This window comes from Ixodes scapularis, unplaced genomic scaffold (assembly GCF_016920785.2).
Source record: "Ixodes scapularis isolate PalLabHiFi unplaced genomic scaffold, ASM1692078v2 PGA_scaffold12__126_contigs__length_90152505, whole genome shotgun sequence".
NCBI classification, from domain to species: domain Eukaryota; kingdom Metazoa; phylum Arthropoda; class Arachnida; order Ixodida; family Ixodidae; genus Ixodes; species Ixodes scapularis.
In genome coordinates, this window is record NW_024609838.1 from 37,797,449 (window position 1) to 37,816,330 (window position 18,882).

An 18,882-nucleotide genomic window follows, 5' to 3' on the forward strand; every position below is an offset into this window, starting at 1 on the left:
ATCTTCCCTTCTAGTACGTGCTGGGTTATCATAGCGACACACAACGAAAATTCACTGTCAAGGATAGCGTTTTTACGCGGAACGATGAGATGAACGCCACAACCGACGCCATGTTTGCGGACAGAAGCCGCCGGCCCGCGATTGGCATGCAATGCGCGCGAACACTTCTCGACCTGCGATTGGTCTGTCGTTTCGGTTGTTTGTTCCCAACGCAGCGGAGGGACGCACGCACATAAACGACACGTGCGTGCGTCCTTCCGTCGCTATGGCAAATGAAGCCTCTCTCTTCGCTTCTCCGAGCAACCTCCTTGCCCCGCGAGTGCCGTTTGCGGCAAGTTGCGGCTCGCGCCGTTATCTAGTGTCGCACAGGGAAGCGTGCTCGCTGCTCCGGTCGTCGGCGCGGTCGGCGGGCTGTGCCAGAAACCGCACTATAACCGGTATTTCCCTTCGCGCGCCTGCATTTTAAGCGGTATGTAATTACATGGAGTTCTATGGGAGGCGAACCGGTGGTTTAAAAAAACCGCGTTATACCCGGTCCTGCACTATAAGCGGTTACGCTGTAAGTGGTCTATACTGTAATAAGTAAAAAATCAGGTGGATTAAGTAAAGTAAGTTAATTTTTATTTTATTTTATTTAACCTTCCAGGCCAATATTGCTGATGGTATTAGAGAAAGTATAACACTTATAATAGGAAATACTTGGGACAAAAACAACATTTGCAAAATTATACACAAAAGACAGACAACGGTAAATTCAAACAAGAAAACAAAAGATGGCAGTAAAATAACAGTGGAATAAGTATGACTATGAGGTTACTGTTTGAAATGAAACTATGTGTTATGGGGAATTCGCTTAGACTGGGACAATTTGCTTAGATTGGGATTGGGACACCTTCAAGGGGTTCCCCGAGCTTCAAATTTTCTCAACTACCTCTGTCCCGAAGTAAAATTTTTTTCAAGAATGAGCACAACTAAACAGATCTGAACCATTCATTGATGCCTAACTATGAGTCTAGCATTCTCTGGAATGTGCATTATTGCCTTGAAAGTCTGTGGGCTTCTCTACTGCTTTATTGCATCAATACCAAGACCAGGAGTTCCTTGGCTTGCAGTCGAGCCAAATAGAGGCCCCTTGCTATCAAAACGTTTGACAATTCTGGGTTAGGAAAAGCTATGAAACACCATGCCAAACTCACAAAGACGACTCCCACGCAGGGTCCCACGAAACTGAAGATGAAGTAGTTCTGAGCCTCGAGCCAGCAGTAGCTGGGCGTCCCGAAGCTGTAGGGGTCGATGACGGCTGCCACGGACACCACGACAGCAGGTGCTATGTAGGCCAGGGCGCAGTACCACCAGAGACGGGACCGGTGGGTGTCCAGGGGCTCCACGAGGACCGTGTAGATCTGGAAGCCTTCGAGAAACATCCACGCAAAGGCGACCAGGAGGAAGTAGTGCAGGAGCCCCGCCACAACACCGCAGAGCACAGGCAAGTGCGTCTGCCCGATGCCGCCGATGAACACAAACTCGGAGACGAGCAGGCACAGTGTCAGGTTGCGATGGATCCAAAGTCTGTCGTTCTTCTTAAAACTGGAAAAAAATGAGTTGCACATATTTAAGACCGGAGACCAGAGGTGAGAAAAGGGGGACAGAACACCATATGTCTCGAACGCAGCTGACTAGAGGCTGGTTCACCCCCTTGCATTTGCTTACGACTGAGTTTTTGTAAACTCTTAAAATGGAGAACAGACTGGCATGCCGGTGCCATCGATAAGGTATGAGGTTGCCCTGGAACTGCATTTCACTGGAGCAAAGGTCTTGAGGTGTTTGCTAGATCAAATGTGCATACTGTTTACGAGACATGTCAGTTTCTAAGATTGTCAAAAGTTTTTCGAGCCAATAAAGAAAGAATGATGCGCAAAAAAATAGGAAATATATGGAAACCGTAAGTTTGACCAGGCTATTCAATTAATGGTGCCAGTGTATCCTTTCATTCTAAGAGATCACAACAGCTTGTAAAGCACTTGGATGTATGCAGTTGCAAGCATATGAACCAGCCTAATGTGCGATTGAAATGCCTTATTAAAGGCACCACTCCTCTACACAACACCCAACGATTTGGCACACATTCTTGTGCACCCCCCCCCCCCCCCCCCCCACCTTGCCATCTCATCGCCGTGCCCTCCACATCATGAAACAATGGTACAAAAAGCAGACGATTCCTTACAATGGCAGTAGCAGGGGCAACCTTTATCACCTAACAAAAGCATCCAAACTCAAAACAGTATAATGTTGTTCCCTTTCTCTTTCCTTCCTTTCTTGCAAAAGCAAACATTTTTGGATTGGTGCATCTAGTAGTGAGATTGAAGGATGGCTGATACAATCGACCTCATTGGAAATATACGGTGCCCCCACCGCCTGCTTGACACACTGCGAAGTTCCGATGTATGACATGTGAGAATGTCCAGCAATCGAAGACGAAGTTGACGTTGGTTTAGCATTTTGTGATTTCAGAATTCACAGAAGGCAGTAGGGAAGCAAAACAGAGTATGTAATGACCTGCTTTAGTGCCCGCTTTACTTTTTCTGCGTTCTGAGCTCGTAACAATAAGAGAGAATGGATCGTGCCCCTCTCATGATAAACAAAGCGTTTGAGTCGGCACAACATATATCTGAACAGCCCCACAATCCCCTCACTGCGAGGTCTCCAGGGACTTTGCAGAAATTTCTATTGCCTGGAAACATGATTCTGACTGCCCCTTTCAAAACCCATTTCGCATAGTTTTTTCCTTCACCTTATGGCAATTGCATAAAACAAGTGTTTACACTGTTGTTACTTTTTCTCAAGATATCTTATGATAGTGAAAATAAAAACATTGACCACCCCTGCCCGTTTCAATCTGGATGAGCATCGTACCGGCGTGCAGTCGTGTATCACTACTGCGTGGTGCACGTTAAAAACCCCAGGCTAGCGGTTGTACTGCACTGGCTAAATTGCTCATCTACAGCGTGTGACTCGTTGCAACTTTAATGGCAGACCAACTACACACTGTATAAATATCCCCACAACCCAATTATTATTAAAAACATTGAAAATGGGGAGAACAATCATATAAAAATATGCCACATTTTTATTGTGTCAAAGAGAAAGTCCTTCTTTCCCCACATAACATGTCCATGGAATCGACTCCCTGGTGCCATAGTTTTGGCTTCTGGTGAAACCTTAGAAACTATGCTTAAGCAGAATTTGTGGGAAGCATGCTATGACAACTCTGAATTCATTCGAAAAATTCATCCACATACAGAGCATTTCGAGGAAATGTTATCGTCAAAAGGGGCAATGTAGTCAACATACCTGAGGATGTGCAGGAGCACAATGGTTAGCAGAAGGAAAATGATTCCCAGGACACAACCCACTGTTGTGATCACCTTGAGTGTCCTCGGATCAGAACTGTAAGCCTGTAAAATACATTAGGACCATGCAAAACATGTATGAGTTTCCCATTTGCTTGTCCACCTGTTCACTAATTTCCCGCTGGAATTCAGAAACTCCAGCTGGATCTGTGCCTAGTCCATATGAACACAGCTGTTCTCACTAAACTCCAGCCGAACTTCAGCCGTAAGTAGGCATCTATTTTCAGATAGGCTATGTTCAGTATGCATTCGTGTAGGCCCTTCTTATGTTTACAAACACAAGCCCTCTCCTGCTTCCCAAGAGACATCTGGCCACTCTGTTTCGGCAGGCTTTTCATGCTTCTGTGTTACGATTTCAAGACGAATGAAGTGCTATGGAAGTTACAACGTTCGAAATTTAGCAAGGTTCTTATGCTGTGCTATTCAACGCAAAAGTAGTGATTGGTTGTCTTATGGAAGTATCATAATATCTCCCAACAAATCCTTTCCCGACCGATTCTTTAGCTAGGCGCCTAGAGAATAGGTGACGAGATATTTCATGAACATTGCGAGGAGCTGTGCTACGGCGGAGATGATTTCTCCTCTCATTTCGTTGGAAGTTCGCTGGGACGCTAATGGAAACAGCGTCTCCTCGGAGCACTCGTGTGAGAAAGGTCTATGTATAAACTCTGTGCATTAGCCAATGTTAGAAAATGTTTTGCTACCTGAAATGGCTGAACTTCCATGAGGACTGCGAAGTTGGTGAGGTGGTCGCAGGCACAGGTTGTGTGGGTTGAGTTGTACATGTGAACCCAGCAGCCCTCGGTAGACCACGTTTGCATGTCATAATTCCAGAAGACACACTGGGGGTTGGTGACGTTCTGTTCCTAAAGCACAAGAAAAAATATGCCCATTGGAGACTGACATCCTTAGATAGCAACCCCAGTTAAAACTTACAGCTGGCAATAAGTAATGTAGACTATGTAAATATTATCAATCTTTGCACCGGAGCCTACTGTGCTCAGCCTTCAAGGTTCCACTTAAAACCTGGCTCATTTGGCACAAAAGTCAAATGAAGTGTTGTGTTCTATACCAGAAGACAGCATCCTATAAAATTAGAAAAACCATTATCATGACTAACTACCCGTAACTAAGATATTAATCCCATGTGTGTTCGAACTGCAGTAGCTTTACTTAGTTTGGCGTGAAAATCAGATTATTTAGTGATAAGGTTTCATCTACACATAAAGTGCAGCTCAAAAATAAAATTTTTACAAGACAGAGCTAGCATCAGTGGACAAAAGATTCTTTATAATAGGTATAGTAATTTGAGATTTAACATCCAAGGGAAGACAGCATACAAAAAATTAGTACTAATCAGATGCAAAACATTCTGGTAAGGTGCATATTTGCTGCTGTTTGTTTTAAAAAATAAGATAGTGTCAAAAGACCACAAATCAATCAAATCCCAAAATAGGCAATAGAAAAATAAATCAACAAAAATATTTACACAGAACACACAGCTTAATGCCAGAACTTCTAAATAATAAAGTGTATTTATCCACACCAAAAATAAATCTTTTCTGAATCTGTATCTAGAACTGTGAGCGAGTAAAGAAAGTATTCATTGGCAGCCAGAGCTGTGCTCTGTGGTCAAGAATTCATCAGATTCCTTTTGCCTCATCAAAACTTTTGCTAATGACATAAAATATTAACCATGTTGAATATACCTGAGACTGGGGTAGAAAAGAACATAAAAGTCGAAGAAACAGAAAGGGACAGGACAATGTCTCAATGCTGTCCTGTCCCTTTCTTTATCTTTATCTCTGACATAAAATATGTTGCTTTTTCACAGATCTTTCTAATGATGACATGTGAATGCCTCCCATAGCAGCATTATGAGAGTATCCCAACCATTTCTCACAGTAATATTTTAAATACACTTGTAACATTGGCTTATTGAAAAAGAAACAATGTGATGTGGAAATACCTTTCTGTTACGGTATACTAGACGATGCTCACCTGTATGTGCTTCAGAGTGACCGTGATGGGTTGAGGAAGATGACTGTTCCGATGCCTGCCCACAGAGGCAGCGACCACTCGGGAGTTTACAACATGCGTCCCAGAGTTGAAGAGAACACTGGACCGCTCGCTGTAGCCTTCCTCCGGTCCATAGCCATCCATTCCTTGTCGAACCATTGGCTCGGGCCTGAGAAAGTCCTCCACGCCTTTGTACGCTATGAAGACGACTTTTCCGAGACCTGGGATACAAGGAATCATGGTTTGGTACATGAAGACAATGCCTATTAGGGGTTCCACGGTGATAAAGTTATACATGTATTGCTTAATTTCTGTAGTTTCATAGAAGCAACATGGAGATGTATTGGCCCTAAGTAACTCGAAAAGTATATGCATGTGATGTCTCGTTAATGTGGATACCCACCATATAGACATACCCTAGTTTTGGGGGGCAAACTTGGTAAATACGGTAAAATTCCTAATCTGTGCGAGACCCTAATTTTCGCAAATTTTGCGACTTGGAAATTTTGCAAACTTTAGGAGACGCGAGTATTTCTATACTGTCTAGAAAGGCAGATTCTAGCCTTTAGAATTCGCAAAACTGAATATGGTCGCAAATATGACCCGGCTGCCCAATTCCTGAAAAATTAAGGCCGCAAAATTAAAGGTGTGCATGCATCTTTATTCATTCATCCAACACTTTAATAATACTGTCATCCCATACAGGGCTCTTACAGGGTGAATTAAAAATGCATAATGAACATATACAGGTAGCTGGTACAAGATAAAAATGCTCCCGTTACAACAAATACAAAATAGTGTAATACGGAACAAGAAACAAAAACAAGTACCGCAGAATACCGTGCATCCGCCCATTCCACATTACGCACCCATATCCAAATGTCTAAGATCTGAGAAAATGTGCACAGTACATTTATATGTAAAATTAATAACCGGACAAGCACCCATCCCCCATTTTTTCTCAATTATCTCTAACTTTTGAGTGGGCGCTTGCCTGGTATTTTACGGTGTACATAAATTGCACTCTAAATGTACATCACTCAAAGATTGGGAAGAATCAAAGGAACACATCTCCAGAAGTTGATATCATACTAAGCGTAGTGAAATATATTAAACATAATGATGTCATGTCATTATTATGACCAATTCCCAGTAGGGATGAATTTCCGGAGGAATAAAGTTGTCTATATTAACGAGACATCACTGTGTACCGTAAAATATTGAGAAATCACACACAATTTGGAAAAGATCTTGGAAAAGCTGGTGGATGTTTGTTAGGTGTAATACAAAACATGCAGAAGCACATTCAGTATGGGTTATGGAAGAGAAGATGCAAAATCTGGTGGAAAGAGAGGCTGTTTTGATTAAAATATGTTATAGGGACACTGAGTATTGCTGTGAAAAGTTTAGGTTTTCAATTTTCCAATGAAAAAGGGTTATACTATATAAATGAAGCAGCAGTGAAAGCTTCAAAAACTAGCCAAAAATGTTTTTGAATTAATAAAAACAAAAAACGATTTGGCTACAATAACTATAGTGGCTTCTTTTTTTTCCAATTTGGCTAGTAAAACATTCTCTGGAGTTTGTTTTAGTAAAAAGGAAGAGAAACAACAAAAGTGCTTACCATGCTTAGAAAACTGTGCTATTGACTCTACAGGCAAAAGCATGGAGTCTTGCATGCCAGACCACGGTATGCTTTGGGTTTCGCTGGGTGATGGAAACTGGATGTTCATCGTCCACCTTGAATCAATCACCTTCACGGAGAGCACTGAAAATAGAAAACAAAGAGCATTCAAAAACGTTTAAAAATGAATTTTTCATTTTGTAAAAAAAAAATCAACTTTTGCTTATAAAGAATATATCAGAAGATCAGCATTCCAACAAAGCAAATGACTTATTATTTAGTATTAAATTTTCGAATTCCTGGACAATAGTAAACTTGTCAATTACTACTTAATGATAGGGGTGTCAAAATTATCGAAACTTCGAATGATTCGCGAATACCGTTCGAGGTATTCAAGTTTTTGGAATATTCGAAAATTACGAATAATGCCTCCGGAATTTGCCGATTTCTCACGCCAAGCTTCACCGCATCACACTGACAAACTAACTTCAGGCCTCTCCGCATCGCCTCAACAACCTTACGTCATGCTTCGCCGCATTGCACCAACAATCTTACGTCATGCTTCGCCGCATCGCACCAACATTGTGTCAGGTTTCACCGCATCGCGCCCAACAACCTTACATCAGGCTTCACCGCATCGCACCGACAACCTTGAAGGCCTTCCCCGTTTAGCACCAACAACAAACTTCATCGCTTAGCACAGGCGCGCGCAAGTCAAACTTCACTGCTTTGCACCGACGCGCTAGGAGAAACGACTGAAGCGGAGGAGCATCTCAAAGCAACCCCTTATATTGAAAGACACGGCTGGAAAAGAATGTGAATCTATATTCGAATAAATGAGGTACTTGCCGCTGTCCTATCAATGTTACATTATGTTTTACCCGGATCATCTTATCTGAAACTTTTTCTTTCTTTTTTATTGAACACAAGCACGCGAAGTGCTGTTCAAGCCATAAAACTTTTTGTTTTCATGGGGTTGCTCAAAAGGCATTCCAGCCGTGATTTATCGAAGTGCCCATGCTCAGTTCGCATTCAATGTAAAATATTGGTATTAAAAAAAAAGAAATTCTGAATTCGCGCTTACATTTTCTTTTTTTTTTTTTTAATATTCATATTTTAACTCGCTAAAAAAGAGGGGGACGAGAGTTCATTTATTAGCGTGCCAACTCAATAAATTTCCCCGATAAATTTATCGGGAACACCTAATTCGGTGGATAATTAAACACATACTCAATTTACTACGCAGTACCGTGAAAACGGCGTTGCGCGGAGGCAGGGGGAGACCGCCGAGCCAAGACCAGAAAAGCCCTGCTCATGACGTCATCATTCGGAGATTCCCGCACCGCCCCTAGCGGCAAACGCGCCAAAGCTCGACGAGAGGGTCGCCGCGAAGCGGCTGACGCGTCCGTCTTGGCGCCGCCACCTGGCGTTGCTCTCGTCATGAGACGCGCTGCAAAAGACGCCAGCGGCGACGCTGACGCAAGATATTATCGATGCCTGGATCTACTAAAGGACCACATTCGGGGGGGAAGTGCGCCGGCCCTGTCTTCTATCCGTCTAAAAAGACAAAGAGATCCCAAATTCTATCGCGCGTCGCATCTCCCTGGGCAACAGTCAAAGAGGAAGCGTAAATTTTTGTGCCGTTTTTCTTTTCGCAAGTAATTTCGTATTGTATCTTTGTTTAAACGGTGGGAAGTTGGTTCAAATGGACGCCCCGTGTCACCAGTGCGTAGACGAGAAACTTAGCCGGTGCAGTACCGCTCCGGAACACATCTTACAAACTAGAACTTAGTAGTCAAAATTACAAGCCACGTTATTTTTTTTTTTTTCTCACGAAGTTATTAAATTTTAAAATTAGGTTCGATATATATTTGTGCTGCGGAGAGCCGCGGCGCGGCAGAAAGGGAAGTCGCCCATAAGCAGCGCCGCTTCTAATGACGATGAAATGGTATTGTACAGATGAATTCTGTGGATGATGATGATGATGTGTGGGTTGATGAAAGGCTAAGACTAGCGGTGTCGCGAACCGGCCGAGGTTCGAGTTCGACCAGGTTCGCCTTTTTTGAACTTTTAGGAGAAAGTTCGACGAACCTCGTTATGAGGTCCGACTCGTGTGCGCATGCGCGACAGGCTGGCTACTTGGCTTCGGATTGGAAGCTGATGGCTAAGGGATGAATTTAGGGCGGCGCTGATTGGTTATTTCAGTTAATACACTACAAACAATTAAGTTATTAACTTCTTCGGTGATTATAAAATTGGTTTCTTTTAATTGCAACTCTTCATAAAATAAAATAACCCTTTACATAAAAAAAAAAAAAAAAATTCTCCAAACCTAGAGATGTTTGTATCAAGGTCTGGCCACACTGTCCACAAACGTCGAACCGGTCGAATCTGATAAAAAGTTTGAAGGTTTGTCGTACCGGTTCAACCCAGTTGCACCCCGAAAGTTCGACCTAAAATCCGGTTCGACAAAAGTTTGCGACACCCCTAGCTGAGACGCTCTACTGGCAGCGCTGAAGACGTGACGCCGACTGTATGCGGAGTGCAAGTTTGCCTCCTTCTTCTGTAGGGGTTATGGTTACGTCAGAACGTCGAGCTCTGATCGGTTTTGGTTGAAGGATAGTGGATAGAGCTCAAGGCAGCTTGCTTTGAGGTCTATCCAGTAGCCTTCAATTAGAGCCAATCGGAGCTCGGCGTCTTTCTGACGTCACCACTGCCTCTGCAAAAGAAGCAGACAAACTTGCGCTCCGCATAGGTTTGACCACAGGACCACAGGCTACAGCCATTAGCAACCATCCATCCATTCATCCATCCGTGTAGTAATACCGGGGCAGTACGGCTCGTTCCCCACGGGTGATAAGAAGCTTGAGGGTGTGAAATGAATGCTGCGAGAAACTTGCGCCAGCAAGATGAAAAATAAAACCCGCCAAACTATATTTGTTCTTGTTTTTTTCTCGCCCCACTGTAGAGCGCTGGAAAATTTTGAATGTTAGTTTTTAGCATAGCCTTCGATTGCCATTTTTTCACAAACTATCGTCGATTTAGAGATTATGAATAGTATGCAATGAAGAGTGAAGCCTGCGTATTCCAATAATGTGTTTAGTTTGTGTAACCAAAAATAAAAAAAAAATAAAACGCCGGAGCTTTTAGCCGTAGTCTTACTACTCATACATAATACAACAAACAAACATGGTGTTTGCTGAGGACACCCTTCAATCGCGTTGAGAGCATCTTTGCTCCATACAACTGTATGCTTCGAACAATGTCTGGTGATAGTTTTCGTGTAACCAATGTGACAGACCTCAGGCAGTGTCGGCAGATATCGGCAGACTGTCTTTGCTACGGTGTGTATAGGGAGTATTCACTGGCGGCCATATCTGTGTGCGCGGCTGCTGAGCGCGTGCTGACGGCGAGCTTCCGCAGTCCTTTTGGAGCGTGCATTTAGCACCATCAAGGTTGCCGGTCTTAGCAGGCTATTAATGTGAGCTCGTTCTGAGCATGCGCACTAAACATCGCCCTCAAATATGGCGTCCAGTGAATACCTCCTATTAGCAGCGCGACCACGGCTTTAACCCGCCTCACGTGGTAGAAGTGATTACACGAACACACGCTGATACGACGCTCGTCCAGATCGAAGCGGGAAGGGCAGCCAGCGGTGTCGAAAAATGTCAGTGACCCGCCGCGCGCGACCGGGCGCGCGCTCCTCCGAGGATCGATCTCGTACTCCGGGCGACTACACCCAACACCGCTTGTTTCCGCGAGTGCATTAACATATTCAGAGAGATTCATTGAGTTGGCACGCTAATAAAACATAAATATATTTCAAAAAGTTTATTTTCCTCTTTTTTTTTTCTGAATTGCTAAAAGGGCGTTACGCATTTATCGTCTCGCCACTGCACACAGAGGCCGTCGTTCGCTCGGGCGGAGTTATCTCCGCTTTGCACCCAAAACCGTTCAGAACTACACGTTGTTGTAGCTGTTGGTCCCTTTTTTTTTTTTTTTTTTTTTTGTTGGGGAAACAACAGGCTAAGCTCGCCTTTCGTTGTCATCGGTAAAATGGATTGAAACTTCTACACGTTGAGTTCGATTGGACGTAAACATACTTAGGCGACGGCGCGCGCGCGCGCTCTGTCCAGCGGTTCGGTATATACATGCTGGAGGTGCGTTGCAAAAGAGGAGAAAATCGATAAAAAAAAGTAAATAAAGAGAAGTTAACGTCAGCGAACAAGCCCATAATGAAAAATCAATTCAAGCCACCCCTTGTAGCGTTTCAATAGTAGACCCTTTTAAAAAGTGCGCGCGCCATCTGGTAGGTGTCCCGACAATTACCAAAGTCGGCCATTGTTGGGGCACGTACACTCTGAGCATGTATTGGGAGACGAGTGCTGCACGTCAGCGTTCGGAGGAGGCTCGGAGCCAATCAGAAGCTTCGTGCCCAGGAAAAGGCGATCGCCCGTGGTGATCGATGGGGTTTTGAAAGGGGTTACGAAGTATATTGTCGAGAACCGGTTATAACGAAGTCGGTTATAACGAAATAGCGGCTACAGCGAAGCGATCACAATTTCCCATTCCCTATTGCACTTCGTTATAACCGAAGTCGGTTATAACGGAATAGCGGATATTGCGAAGTGATTTCCAATTCTCGCTGACTTCGTTGTAACTGGTCTCGACAGTATAGACTTTTCCAGCGTTTATCACCCGGGCAAAAAAAATGGCCTAGACACTGAGCTGCGGTCGGTGCGCAGCGTACGATATGCCGCGCAATGGACGTACGCTCAGGCGGCGTTGCACGGCCGAGCAGACAAAGATGGCAGCGTGCAGAAGGCAATTTTCGAAAGGGTCTATATACTGCACTTTTGGAGAGAGGCTGCAGATAATATTTTAACCAAATAGCTTTTATAGCTCTTCTTTTTAGTAACGCTTCTGCTTCAGAGTAATCGTCTGTATCTTAAAGATAGATGCGAACTATACCTAGATGCAATAAAATAAATAGAAATTGTAATATATATATATATATATATATATATATATATATATATATATATATATATACAGGATTTTTTAAGCTTAACATATTTGTTTAAAAAAGCCATGAAAGTTACACTCATGCCGCTTGTGGAGGTGAGTTATACGGCCAGAGGGACACATTATAGGGGGCTAATCGTAACGATCAGTCGTCTAATCAATTAAAATTCGTTAATTAACTTTTCAATTAATGAAAATAGACATATGGTTCCACTTAGAAACTTGCTCAGCGTCATCGAAAACCACTAAATCAGTCATTTTCACAGAAGACTTTCGGCGCGTGACAAGCCTAGCATTGTACCAAAGTTACCACTCGCGAAGCAGGTACAAGGCTGGGGCTAGATAAGAGACGGAAAAATCGCGCGGGCGCCTTATCGCAACCGCTAGCTTTGTACCTGCTCCACGAGTGGTAACTTCAGTGCACTACTCCGCTTCTCACGCGCTCAAAGTCTTTCAGAAAATTACTGATTTAGTGGTTTTCGATGACGCTGAGGAAGTTTCTAATTGGAACCATATGACTATTTTCATTAATGAAAAAGTTAATTAACAAATTTTAGTTAATTAGTCGACAGGTTGTTACGATTAGCCCCTTACAATATGTCCCCCTGGCCGTATAACTCACCTCCAAAAGCGGCATAAGTGTAACTTTCCCGGCTTTCTTTAAACAAATCTGTTAAGCATAAAAAAACACCCTGTGTATGTATTCGCATATATATTGTCGTAATAGGAAAACTGGGTTGTATGTTTTGTTTTCAAGACGCCATTTTTAACAGATTTTTACTGAACTGGGTTCTACTGGGCATAAACACCTGTTGTCTTTCTTTCGCTTCAATACCAAGGTTCTTAGCAAATATGTACATGTCTCACCTCGCACGCATAACCCCATCCCAGAAATGTACGAAGGGTATAAACATTTAAAATTATTAATAAAAAAATCAAAGAAACTAAAAAAAGATCAATAACTCACGTATGTTGGATTTGACGACGGGAAAGAACGACTCTGTGGAGAACGAATCGGCCAACAGCAAAGCACTCTCTTCCAGCGCAGCCATCAGCATCGTCAGAACTTGCTTCTGGTCGACGGAGCTCAGGTCGTGCCAGGCCGCTCGCTGCTTGGCTTCCAGCAGGTTGCTGGCGGTCTCCGAGATGGCCTACAAACAGACAGGTTGACATTACTTATAGAAGGCGTCCGGCTGTCTCGATCGGCGAAAGACGAGTACCTTAAAGTCGTGGTCAGACTGGCAATAGACCAAACGACAGACGGTCTGAAGATAGTATTTCATTACTTGTATGACGGTCACATTGTACGTAGAAAAACATTGTATGCAGAGATGTTCAAAGCATGTATGAAGCACACGTACTTCGAGCATGCTCACTCCAGTAGCGAGATGCCGCCGGGATCCAGAAGCGGTACCAACAAACCTCTATCGGGTAACCCAGTTTCTTCTTTTGACGAGACATACCCCACGAAAGGTGCCAGATATGTGGAGTTCGGAATCGAACCGGCTTCCCTTGGACCAAACTATATCGAGTGCACCCCCGTTCGCCTCGTCCCTTCGAGCGAGAAACTAAACAAAATTCCCAGTATCTGGGAAAGCACTATTTGTTTTTGGTTTCGATTGAAGCACATTAAATCGTCGTGGAAAAACGGTACAAGCTTAAGAAAAAGAGTAGAAACGATTCTCAAGTTGAAATTAGAAGCTTGCCTCGTTTGGTAGTTTCCACGCGACTCGCGGTGTGTCGGCAAATTGTTTTCAGATCCATTGGCACACCTATTTCGATAACGAACTTTGAAGTGCTGTGATCGAAGTCTGGGACGGAAAGAGGTCCATCTTTCAAACGCTTACTACGGCTTTGTCCGTTTTTTTTTACTACGCACACGAAACCCACGATTCGGTTCGTATATCGCGTACGTCCTCAATTGCCTAGGATAGCCTAAAGAAGGCAAAGGGGGAAAAAACAAAAATACGCTACTCTTTTTTTTTTTAATATAATTTTACGTTAAGTCCAGACGCAGCTGACCTTAAGAGCTGATGGTACCAATCAGACAGCGTCAAAAGCGCATCATCATGGTGTTCGTCATGTTTCCGTACGCGTTCTATCATCGCTCAACCACAAAGAGAAAAGGCCTAGTGACTTGAGCTTTTAACGCTGCTTCATCAGACCCCTTAGCTCGTAGCGTCGGCTACGCCTGGACCCAAGCTGAAACCAAGTATAGGGGTGTGCGAACATCGCTTTGAATAAAACATCACACTGCCATCGCCAGCTTCAACACTAAATAAAGGCGACCATTCTTATCATTCTGAAGGTTATGGATGATGCAGCGCTATTCAGTTCTAAACTATACATTCGCACGCCCATACACTTTTCTCTGGCCTGCCTGTTATAGTCCGTTTCACCGTAAGTACGATTGCCCCCAACGCTACGATCTGAATGAAGCCAATCAACCAGCGGAAAAAGTGCATGGTCACGGTGATCGTCGTCTTTGTGCGTTTGGTCCTCACCCAGTGGCGTAGGCAGAGGGGGGGTTTGGGGGATGGAAACCCGCCCCCCCCCCCCCCCCCGAAATGCCAAAGCTTACCCCCCCCCCCCTCCCACACACACACACACGCACGGGGCCAGCTCGCCCCCCTGCTCACGCGGTCGGTTTTGCACGAGACACGGAACAACGGGAAACGGCGGACCATCTCCAACTTATATGCCTTCGGAAAAATTGTTTGTGGGGTAGGGATGCGGAACTTGATCTCGGATCTATAGAAAACGGATATTTCGAAACATTTGTGGGGTGAAGATTGTAATTTCATGGCAAAGTAAAACAAACTATCCTCACTGAAATATATAGTTAAATCAAACTCAAGGAACATAATAAAACGCACACATGGTAATAATATAAAAAGATGTCAGTAATCTAAGGAATAATAAATGAATTGTAACAAAAAAAAAAAAAAAATTGCACTGTAAGCAACAGGTGTCGCTGCGCTCACGCAACCCTTTGTCATCAGAATTACGTGCTTTCGACTAGACATTGCCGCGAATAAAAAGGTAACTGTTAGAAAGCAATTTGCAGGTTCTCTTTATCATCTCATTTATGCCAAGCGCCTAGACATTAAAATGCAGCCGCCTGCATTCACGGGAAAAGATGTCCCGGACGTCCTCCGCTTGAACTTTAATGTCGCGGTGAACATTCAAAACCGCTATACTTCGTTTCAGCTTGGGTCCAGACGCAGCCGGTGCTACAACCCCGAGATCCGGGCTTTCAGCGTCTCTGCCAAGCAGGCGTGCTCGTGCAGTGCAAGCACTGTTCAGGGCCACATGCTCGCGCTTGTAGCATCGACTGCGTCTGGACTTAAGCTGAAACAAAGTATAGACCGGGCAGTCGCTCATTCTCAGTGGACGCTGTCAGTTATGTTTTCAACCGTCGTAGTGAAGAAAACGAACGCACAGCTTCCACCGTTGTTAAGAGCAAAGTCGAGACGATGGGCGTTCTGAGATAGGGCCTCCGGACATAGGGCAACCGCCTGTATACCGCAGACGTGACGGGCGCTTCACGTTTCTTTTTCTTGCATTGGACGTCTAAAATTTCCCCATTTTTCGCGAAGTTCTGCTCACTTTGCAAAAATCGTCGCTCACGGATGTGAAAAAGTCCGTCTTGCTTTCTGCTTTGTATGACGAGGCGGTGACCGTTGCGATTCCTTATTAGATTAACCTTTTCGTTGAACGGAACATCAGAAACTCCGAAGAGACAAGCCCTTATATTCTCACTACGCATAGGCGGAAGGGTAGTCAAGTTCCTTTCCACGTTCGGCGTGCAGTTTTGTGTTGTGTGTCATGTCGTTTCTCCGAGTGACGGAACGACAAGTTCGGAGTGATGACTTCTCCCTACCCCGAGGGTGTGCTGCTGCTGCATTTGGACCACGCTGCAAGATAAAGCGGCCTAGCAAAAATAACACTCTCTTTCCTTCGGCATCTGGTTCTGTAGCACGAATAAAACCTTTAATAGATAATAGATTTTAGTTTTGTGATTGCTCGGAATTATCTTCGCCTTAAATATGGGCCCGTATGTTTGTGCGTGGTCGGTTGCTCCAAATTTTCAACGTCTAGATATTTTTTTTTTTTGCTGCTTACTCTTTTTTTTGCGAAAGTATAGCTATATTTGTGTTTTGTCTGACCTTCACGCGTTGGTAATGCAGTGCTACCTCAAAAAGCGGGAGAAGTTGTGTGGTGTGAGAAAGCTTTTGAAATTAGTGGGCCGGAACTATGACGACAGTCGAACGGTGAGCCACAACGCCCGTATTCCTGTAAATGAACCCTGCGGATCCGTTTTGAAAAATGACAATGCAGCTTTACCCGATTTATCTTAACAGCGCCTCCCTAATTTTTGCATGAGTGTCCAAGTAGGCAAGGGGGGGGGGGAATGTCGTTGAACCCCTCCCGAAATAAAATCCTGTCTACGTAACTGTCCACACCACCTAGACAGAGGGCCTCCGCACGCGTCATCACAGTTAGATCGATCAAGGTCCGAGATTGGTCACGAGTGCTGCGTCAGTGTTCGTCTGGGACTCGTGTCCAATCAGCGCGTCGTATGTCGGGCTCGGGCCCAGTAGCCTAGTTAGAGCGATCCGACTCTGATAACGTTTCATGAAGGAAGAGCAGACCATGTGGAGGCTTTCATTATTCTAGGTGGGGCTGGTTTGGTAGCCCCGGAACACCGCGATCACGCACAGTAAATTCTCCATGATCCCTCGCTTTTCTTTTCGCGCGTGATTGGTTTAAGCGTTGATAGCGAATGTACAAAGAGGACGACTGCGTGACGATGGATATTTTGGCGCCTCTCAAGCGCTTCCATTGGATAGGGACATCAGCTGGTCGGACTTAATTTGAAACATAGTAGGGTAAGTGTTCAAACATACATCGCTATCAGATCAAGGGGAATCATTGCGCATGCGCATTTCATTGTCGGCACAGGCCAATAGAATAGCATGGGCATCAAGGAAACGGTTCCAAAATAAGAGTTACAAGCACCACAACAACGAACCTTCCCGAAAAACTAAGAGCACCGATTATTAAAAAAAAAAAAAGAACATACAAAAAATAGACACAAACAAGAACCGCCGTGACGATGTCCCGCGTATACGTTATCACAAATCTCCCACGGAGATATGAGCGCAACTCCCGCCGGTCAGGCGATCCATTCCTCCCGCCGCGTTAGCGCGGGGGCTATTCGCGCCGGAACTTAGGTCGGGGAGGGGACACAGCGTGTCGTGGCGGTACACAGAAACGAACTGCCCGGGCGTCTTACGCCCCAGCGGCCAGGCCAAACGACGCGTCCACCAGCTGTATACGAGTACCCCGGGCTTCGCGAAAGAGCCGTAGGGACGTGAAACGCCAGCTGGGACCCCCGAGTGTCCATATACACACCTCGCAGCACACCGTGACTCAGCACACGTGGAGCACAGAGGACCAAGTAGAAGAAGACACAAAAAGAACAAGAAGGAAGGGAGGGAAAAAAAAGGCGATACTGCCATAAGCAATCATCGCGACGGAGGTTACACCCAGGGAGCGCGTCTGGTGATTAATAGGTGCGACGGAACCGGTGTACCGTAACGTATACCGGGTGCTTTTAGTGTGTATAACGTACACGAGGCGTGCGCGACGACGTGCTGCGTGAGTCAGCGCCGTAGTTCGGGGCGTGTTTGGGCCGGTTCGTCGCGCTTCAGCGAACAGGTCGCTCGTGGGACAGAACTGGAAGCGTTTGGAGGATAATCTGGAGTTATCGAGACACGGGTTGTTTGCGGATTATCGCGGCATTTTAAAACACGTTGCGATCGAGTCTAGTGAGGTCGGGAAGACGACAAAAAAGGGGCGGTGTTCCGGATCGCAGCGCGAGGTTCTCGGCCACGCTAAGGATTCCAGATAAGAGAAGCGTACGCATTTTTGAAGGTAGTGAGAAGCTTTGCGGTCGGCACGTTCTTTCAAACAAATGTGCTCGTCAGGCACGTTCACCGTAGTGACTTGAAAACGTAAAACACATTGCACAGCCTCACGATTTGCTGCCATACTTGTTAACATTGTCGCGGTGACTTAACACAGCAAACAAAACGTGAAGATGGGGAGCAGTTGACAACTTTCAAACACATGAGCGGATTTTTTCATTTCTTTTTTTTTTTTTTTTTTTTTTTTGCAGTGTTTTGCTTGTTATCACAAAAGCAGTAATTCAGAATTTTCAAAGAAGCCCCCTTACCAGATGGAGGAACATTGTCTGACGCTAAGCAACCCACGACATTCCAACCTGTCAGACTTAAGGAAAAAAGATTTAAAAAAGAAGTACACTCACGTCTAGAAGCTCTTTGAAGACCTGTTCCCGATGCCAGGCGTCCAGAAAGGTCTCCATGCTGCTGACCGCCTTGGAGAGCATCTGCTGGACGATGGCAGCAATGTGCTTGACGTCTTGGCTGAACAGCGACTTGGTCTGGGTCATCAGCGACAGGTCGATGGCCACGCTGATGATGGACTCGCCGCTCTCCAGCTGCGCCCGGACGTGGCCAGGAGACCCAGTTTGGTCATTCGATCCCGTGGAAGGTTCGACCACACCCCGATCGCGATTGCCATCTTAAGTGCTCTGTCCGTTAAAGCCGCCGTCACGTTGCTAATCCATCGCACAAAATACAGTATGAAGACACTGTCCGAGGCATTTCTTGTGTGACCGTCCCATTGGTCATACAAAAACTCTCATGTACGAAGCGCACATGCGCATGAAGAAAACTTGCGTCGAACACGCGAGAGGGCACCTCCACAGAAAATTAT

At 44.9% G+C, this 18,882-nt stretch overlaps 1 protein-coding gene across 6 annotated transcripts in view; it reads right to left on the reverse strand.

Moving 5' to 3' along the window:
* LOC8032277 (latrophilin Cirl) overlaps positions 1-18,882 on the reverse strand; it is a 395,876-nt gene that overhangs the window by 11,379 nt on the left and 365,615 nt on the right. For all 6 annotated transcript variants that reach the window (XM_042289522.1, XM_042289525.1, XM_042289521.1 and 3 more), the window contains 7 exons: positions 18,413-18,604; positions 13,046-13,229; positions 7,054-7,197; positions 5,412-5,650; positions 4,115-4,276; positions 3,352-3,455; positions 1,197-1,587 (listed from right to left, as the gene is read on the reverse strand). In XM_042289522.1, coding sequence (XP_042145456.1) covers positions 1,197-1,587; positions 3,352-3,455; positions 4,115-4,276; positions 5,412-5,650; positions 7,054-7,197; positions 13,046-13,229; positions 18,413-18,604 — 1,416 coding nt within the window. The remainder of the gene's footprint in view (positions 1-1,196; positions 1,588-3,351; positions 3,456-4,114; positions 4,277-5,411; positions 5,651-7,053; positions 7,198-13,045; positions 13,230-18,412; positions 18,605-18,882) is intronic.